The following is a 7,856-nucleotide window of genomic DNA, read 5'->3' on the forward strand; positions in this document are numbered from 1 at the left end:
TAATCCCAAAGTTTGTAGATGGCCTTAACATCATTGATGAAAAATTTTGGAAAAGGAAAAAATAATTTTGAGTTCTTAAAAGCTTAGATCTCAATGTCTACTAAACGGTCAGTTTGGATCTTTTGTTGGACTTATTTTGACCTTTTCAAGGATGGAAATTCAATTATTCTTTCTGAGATTTTATTATTGGAATGAAAAGAGTGCATCCTCGAAATTTAGGGGTACACACTTGCCATGACATGATTTTCTAAAAGACCAAGTTCATTATATTATAAATGAAACATGACCCATAACATCCCTTCCCTATACATAAATACAAAGGAAAACATGCCGAGACACATTAGAGGGAAACCTTTCTCTATGTATCCATACACTCAGTTGAGTTGATTTATGTCTAGAGACCCAAAACCGTCTAATCTTGTTCTCACGGCTATAAAGTGAGCCTACAATGATAATAAAGATGGATGTTAGTTGTTTTTATCAAGTCACAACTATTGTGTTAATATTGTTGTCACCTTACTTGCAATCGCTTGATCAAGATCCAAATGTTGTCTCCATATACATAGAAACCTCACCTTAGATTTGTATATGCTTGTCAATGTACCTAGCCGAGAGGGAAGGGGGGTCGAAGGAAGGGAAATAGGAATGTTCTGGCTACCCAATAGAATAGTAGGCCAAACAACTCAAATTGATTATTGAGTACATCCAATGACCAACAGCATTTTATATATATATATATATATAGAGAGAGAGAGAGAGAGAGAGGATGAACCTTAGCCAAGGGGGCCAAGCAATTAGTGGTGCAGCTAGCGTTGGAGACAATATCAATGGCAGGCTTGTACTGATGCTCATTGACGCCCACGACAAACATGGGAGCATCTTTGCTTGGCGCCGAGATAACAACCTTCTTAGCCCCACCCTGTGAAGCCACAACGCACCCATCTTCATATTCTGAAATGAAATGAAAAAAAACAAAACCGAGAGTTTACATGTATCAAGCAATAACAGAGTTCAAGTCCAATCTTTACCAAAACAGCAGATTAAAGGGTCAACAAATGACCAACTGATTACTAATTATTGCATTACACTGGAGGTCCATCAGGCAATTTACAGATAAACCATGATTTTGAATGTTTCCATATAATTCAATATGGCATAGAATGGCTGATAAATATATGTTAAGTCACGTTATAACAAGTACAACTACATTAAATCATCACATAATATGTTATCTTAATCATGCAATGGATCATGCAGTTGATGTTCAAAAGGATGCGCTGGAAGCATCAAGAACAAATCATGCCAGTGATGCTCAAAAATGGGTAGCAAACATCAAGAAAAATACATACCAGATCTTAATCTTAACATAGGAAATATATGTTTCGATTTTTTTTTCTTTTTGAAATCAAAATTTCATCCGTGAGACCATTTTCTTTTTTTTGTATAAGAATTGTTTATAAAGAGACTATTTATCATTTGTACATAGAATACACGATCATTTTTGTGGCTGTAAGAGTGTTATTGAATAGACGTAAAGTTTCAAAGAAAAAAAAAAATATCAGATTTTGTGACTCACCCCAAACAATCCAATTTGATATCTAATAAGTGGGAATGATTATGACATCTATATACAAAAGAAAAATACACGCTTTGTGTACAATCCAATATAATAAAAAATTTCAATCTGAATTGGTGATCTACAATTCGGATCAACGATTTCCAATCCACATAAGCAAGTTTTTAAACAGTACTCGAGGCATAATTAATAAGTTAACTTTTAAGTGAAGAGCACATCCGCAAATTCTAGGAAAATTCGGGTTCAATTCTCAGTCACAAACTGTGTCTCCCTCCCACTTGTTTCAACTTGAATCAAAAACCCTTGTTTCCGGATGGGGGGAGGAAGCGGCGTATTTGCAGAAGAGGAGTGAGAAACGGCCCATGCTCCTCCCTCTCTCGGTATGTTTCTCTCTCTCTCTCTCTCTAAAATATATTGTAACCCTTCAAGATCTCTCTCTCTACCAGCTCCACTGTTTCCTTTCCTTTACCAGTCACAAATCTCTCTCTCCATCTTCAATGGTGTTTCTATAGCGTCTTCGAAGTAATGGCTTTGGCAAAACTCCAGGCACTCTCTCTCTTGAAACCCCACTATGTATTTTCCCTTCTCATTCCTTTTCCTTCTTTCTCTTCTTCCTTTGAACTCTATTCCACAAAAACCTCTCTTCTTACTTCGTCTCTTTCTCTCACTGGAGATGGACTCCTCTTAAGTGCTTTTCCTTCTTCTTCTTCTTCTTCTTCGATTGTTAATCTTCTAGTGGACTCACTTGGCCTCTCTAAAGAATCAGCCTTGGCCGTTGCCTCTTCTTCCCGGTTGGGCCTCAACAAACCCACCAAAAATCCGATATGTGTGCTAAAATTCCTCAAAGACTCTGGTTTTCATGATGCCCATATCTGTTCCATTGTAACGAAGAGCCCCAAGATTCTGGTGGCCAGTGTTGAGAAAACCCTAAAACCCAAGTTTGAAATGCTTGAAGATTTGGGTGTCTCTGGTCCTGATCTCGGGGAGTTTCTATCTCCACGTGCATTCATGGTCTATTACAGTGCAGAGAAGAGGATCGCCCCAATCATCGAATTCCTCAAAAGCTATTTGAAAACCAATGAAAATGTTCTTAGAGTTCTGAGAAGTAATTGGGTACTTTCATTTCGCATTGAGGAAAGAATCCTACCCAATATGAGGTGCATAGAGAGCTATGGAGTTGGTCCCTCACAACTGCAACAATTGGCAATCGTCCATCCTAGGTTGCTTTCTCAAAACCCCAAAAGAACTAAGGAAAATTGTGAGAAAATTATAGAGATGGGCTTTAATCCGAAATCTTTGATGTTTGCTCATGCTCTTCATGCATTCAGCTCGATGAATAACGAGAAATGGCAGGCAAAAGTTGACATTTTTAAGAGTTTTGGGTGCTCGCAAGATCATGTATTTTCAATATTTCGGAGGGCACCTTATACAATGTGTCTCTCCGTGAAGAAGTTGAAGGAAACAATGGGGTATTTTGTTAAGAAACAAGAGGATGTTTTGTTCAATTTGATTATGAATCCACAAATTCTTGGTTTTAGCTTGGGGGGAAGGGTGATACCTAGGAACAATGTTTTGCAAGCTTTGAGATTGAAGAAGTTGCTCAAGAAGGATGTGAAATTATCATCAGTTTGTTTGTTGTCGGAGAGGAGATTCTTGCAAAAATTTGTGGGGTGTTTTGGAGAAGAGGCAGATTACTTGCGCCGGATCTATGAAGAAAGCAAGGGCAACCCAGAAATGATTCTATGATCATGGGTTCCATGGAGGCTTCCTTGCTTTTTGATTGTTGAATCAAAGGTTTTCTATCTTCCTCATAACCTTGTTGGAACTATAAAATTGAGACCTTTGTTTTCATGATTTTTGCTTTTGAATGGTCCTCCTCTGTTTTTCCATTTTATGAATACTGGTTGAATAGCCTTTAACCTATTGTCTGTTGTAAAATCAGCTGATTCTACTTTTGTTTCTTTGATATCCATTGCCTCTAGTGGTTCTCCAAGATATCGTATGCAGCACTCGTGTAACAATTTTGGAATAATGAGTTGAAATGTTCAATTTCATGTCTGTTATGCCAAAATAGCTCAAAGTTATGGTGCCATTATGTCCATTGACATTTAGTTGCTTATAGCGTTCATATTTTGTTGAGATCAATATTGATTTGAGGCATTCTTTGAGATTAGAAAGTTGACATTGTTTCTACCTACAACTTACATTTTGTTCATTAAATGTTTGCTTGTGGGCAGAGGCAAAATATTTAATCAACACAATAAAAAATAAATGGATTAGTGTGAAATAAACAGTTAAGATAAATCAAAGACATCTAATTTTATTTTATTTTTGAGAGAAATCAATCAAAGACATCTATTGAATTCAAAGAACAAGGAATGCCGATTGTATGAGATTATCTGAGGCCTCACTTTTTTGGCCGTAGAGATTTCACTTCTCGGTAGTTGTGCCCGAGTGGGTAGTGTGCAGCTTGGCACACCACCATCTGCAGAGGTTTTAAACTTTTGGAACCCCTCTTATTAGCAAAAAGCCAGTGAAAAGGGGCATTTGCACGTATGGATACAAAAGAAAATACCTTTTTTCTCTATCAGCAAAAAAGTGGATACTGTTCTACTTGTTATGACCCCTGTGTCTTACCTCTTATCACAGTTGCCCATAAAGCCGACTAAAGATGTCCCTTGGATATGACAACCAAAACATTCAGATGGGGCCCTCACGATTTTGTTGTCATAATAATCATCTAAGATATTTGATTGGGTTATCATATGAATTATTACATACTTATAAGTGGTCTAGGCAACCAAAACACAAACGGGGCCTTACGATTGTCATAATAATGATGTAAGATATTTGATTGGGTTATCATATGAATTATTACATAATTATAAGTGGTTTAGGATTGTAGCTGGGCGCTATGGTCAATCAATATATCCGAACTGTCCAAATTGGGCCTTACAATATCTTATCGAAAAGATGGCTTTTGGTTCGTATCTAATGTGATCTACATGTTCTGCATTTGCAGCCAGAAAACTCGGTCTAAGTTGGTGGTTTAGTATGTGCAAAGTTGGAACTTTATGTACAAGAATGATCGATTCTGTTGAATGTACACACTTTCTTTATGATAAATGTCAACATTTGTATTGCTGAATGGAAAGAAGTACAAGTTGGAGGTTAGTCCGAGAGTGCCCTCTAGGCGGGACTCATCGATAAAAAAGAATAGGTCGAAGGACCCTATACAAAAAATGGGGTTATAGAATAGTCCCCTTAACAAAAAAATGGGGTTATAGAATAGTCCCCTTATAAAGTTTACAATGGGTTCACAAAAACTGGCCCATTGCAAAGTTTACAGTGGAATAACAAAAGTGGGCTAAATAAGATGCCCGAATACAGTGAGTTTTCCTTCTAAGTAATTCTTCTTAGGTCTTAAGCAGAAGTGGGCGGCCAGGTGTGCACTTCTTCATGGGCCCTCGCCCCATCCCTCGCCAGGAGGTCGGCAAGCTCGTTGGACATCCTCGAGATATGTATCCAGCAAACTTCCATATCCCTGCAAGTGTATACAATCTCATCATAAATCATTGCCAAATACCAAGTGGGTGTACACCTTCTAGTGAAGTCCATGTTTCTATTGAATTACATGCTGAATGTACACCTTTCTAGTGAATTCCATGTTTTTATTTTATGCTGTATTAGCTATCATTATTTATTTATCATTCATATTCTAGTTATGTTCTCTAGATATGTTAGTATTCATGCCATTACTTGTCTTTATTTTAGATAAGCAAAATGATGTTCGTTGGTTGTTTTAATGTTTTATTCAATAATTGTATAAAAAAGAACGAGATGTTTATTCAAGAGTTTCTCCATCTTTGCTATTAAATGCTTTTCTGGTTATTTGTCTTTCTTCTATCTAAATGGATTACACACAGATGTATATGTATTTCCTTTATGTTATAATGCAATGCACTATTAAGAATACAGCCATTTGAGATAATGTCATATTATGAATTTTTCATATATCATAGTCTCTATTTAAGAACAAAATGAATTTTATTCTATCTTGGCAATATCTTTCTTTCTGACAATTACTTTTGCAAACCGTTGGATAATATTTTGCTTTTTATTGAGGAAACGTATTTTGTGAAGTCATGGCTTGATGCATCGAACACCTCAAACCTTGTTGGAAAACGTGGCTCCAGCCCCATAAATTTTGCATATTATTTATCTACACCTCAACAACCATGGATCTAAAAAATTCAATTTTAAGCTCTAAAAATGTTCCATCTTGTAATATTTTTTCTAGATTGTCCGTTTCAAGTCTTTACAGGTATGTAAGATTTGCACTATTTTTTGGAGTTCCAAAATCCACAGCTAGGGGCAGCAATTGATCTGTAGAACATCACAAGGTTCTCTAGTGTTGCATCTAAATTCTAGTACACCATTTTGAGGTGAGGCCCTCTCAAGTTTAATGACCTGGGAATGGGGTTGAGGTTGTGGTGGTAGTACCACCGGAGTCTCAGTTACTGGTTTAGGTTTCATTCCTACTTATTCATTTGAAAACTACTAACTATTTCAAAAAATTGGTAGGCGCTTGTTCTCCCATTTGATATACCCAAAAAAGAAAAAAAGTTTCACGAAGCCCTGGCTTATCAAAAACTCGTCCATTTATTTTTATTTATTTATGCATTTCCTTATTTCTTTTTTTGCTTGATTGATAATGCTTCTTCCTGTGTATCACAGTAAATCTGATAAAAAATTCAAAAGCACGGAAGAAGGCATTGAACCCATAAAGAAAATGAGAACAAAACTCTAGACTGTTGTGGAAGTTTGCTTTTTGGCTTTCCTTATGACCGAAGCTTGTGCTTCTCTGCCTTTTTTACTTCATAATCCTTGTATTATTGGTTCAAGTTGGAGAGTTAATCCATTTTGAACTTTTGTATCTTTCACTTAATGAAATATATATATATATATATGTATCAATCTTCAAAAACCATATTAGGGTAATTTATTTTATCCAAATTTTATATATATATTCGAAAATTGCGTCTTCAAACTAGTTTTTAATTCTATGAAAATAGTTTTTGGGTCCTCACCATGGTTAGCAAATTGCCGTATTAAACACGGTTTTAAAAAAATAATCGGAGTTTTTTTAAAGGCCGTTTTAATCTGCTTATTACTTAAAAAAAGAGAGTCAAACAATCGCATTTTGTTCATGAAGAAGTTTAAAACACGATTTTTATATATTTACAATAAATCGGTCCAAAAAAACTTTATTTTCGAAAAGTTTATTTACATGTTTCTTGTTTTATAAAAGTTCATTTTTATTTTGAAAGTTTATTTACATGTTTCCTGTTTTATAAAAGTTCAATTTTATACCTTCATAAAAAGTTCATTTACCTTTTCTCTGCTTTTTTTTTAAAAAAAAAATCCTAAAACGGGCTCATTGCATATGGCTGATGATTTATTATAGAAAATCAAAGAATGCTCACATAGATTTATAGGCTTTATTGTATTGCAGCTTTATATTGTATTGAACACTAGTTTATTTTTATTTTTTGAACTCATTTTATTGATGATTTATTTGCTAAGTATTAATCCCTGTTCATAATGCTCGATATAAAGCTCCAATACACAGAGAGAGAAAGAGAATCACTCATAGAGAGAAATTAGGGGAAAATAGATTAGGAAATTTATTAATTAGTTAGCAATCACTGTTTATAATGCTCGATATTAGTACAGAGAGAGAGAAAGATAACAACCGATAGAGAACCATCTCAAAGAACCTAGGAGAAAATACATTAGGAAAAAACATGCATAGAAAATTAACATAGCTCAAAAATCCGCAAACGTAACATAGCTCAAAGAATATTACATTAAGGCAAAAACAGGTGAAAAAATTAGGGTTGTTCCCTAAACCTGATTCAACAATCTGTCAGCTTCAAAAATGATAGGGCCATTTGAGTTCTACGCAGCGCATCCATCTGATTGTTTTACAAACAGGTTCACCATCTGCTTCAAAAGACAACACCATCTGAAAAACCTCTCCATGTGCATGTGCCTGCTCTTCAGCGCTACTCTCAGAGAGATCCGTGGTCACCTCCCCTTCTCTCTTTCTCTGCGTTTATTTGTCTGTGTGTGTCTTTCTCTCTTCTCTCTGCAACCACTTCTCTCTCCCCGCTCCAATACGTGCCATGAGTAAATGGGTAAATACCTCAAAGAAACATGGACAACCTTTGGATTTGGAATTCATGACCAACTAGTTAGTATGGTGCACACGCACAAA

General features: G+C 35.7%; 1 protein-coding gene and 1 long non-coding RNA gene across 2 annotated transcripts; one reads left to right on the plus strand and one right to left on the minus strand.

Annotated features, from left to right (window-relative positions):
* Positions 1–1,757: 1,757 nt before the first annotated feature.
* LOC18436520 (transcription termination factor MTERF15, mitochondrial) lies at positions 1,758–3,647 on the plus strand. Its single transcript, XM_006846535.4, has one exon. The coding sequence runs from the start codon at positions 2,102–2,104 to the stop codon at positions 3,320–3,322; it is 1,221 nt and encodes a 406-aa protein (XP_006846598.2). The 5' UTR covers positions 1,758–2,101; the 3' UTR covers positions 3,323–3,647.
* Positions 3,648–4,687: 1,040 nt separating this feature from the next.
* LOC148782199 (uncharacterized) lies at positions 4,688–7,856 on the minus strand. The gene is made up of 2 exons (XR_016053809.1): positions 7,490–7,856; positions 4,688–5,120 (listed from the first exon to the last, which is right to left on the minus strand). It is a non-coding gene; the product is annotated as an uncharacterized LOC148782199 (long non-coding RNA).

Source organism: Amborella trichopoda, chromosome 4 (genome assembly GCF_054954075.1).
Source record: "Amborella trichopoda isolate Santa Cruz 75 chromosome 4, AtrichopodaSantaCruz75HAP2 v2.0, whole genome shotgun sequence".
Classification (NCBI taxonomy): Eukaryota; Viridiplantae; Streptophyta; class Magnoliopsida; order Amborellales; family Amborellaceae; genus Amborella; species Amborella trichopoda.

Coding starts and splice junctions, on each gene's coding strand:
- LOC18436520 (XM_006846535.4), top strand. CDS start 2,102: ATGGCTTTGGCAAAACTCCAGGCACTCTCTCTCTTGAAACCCCACTAT.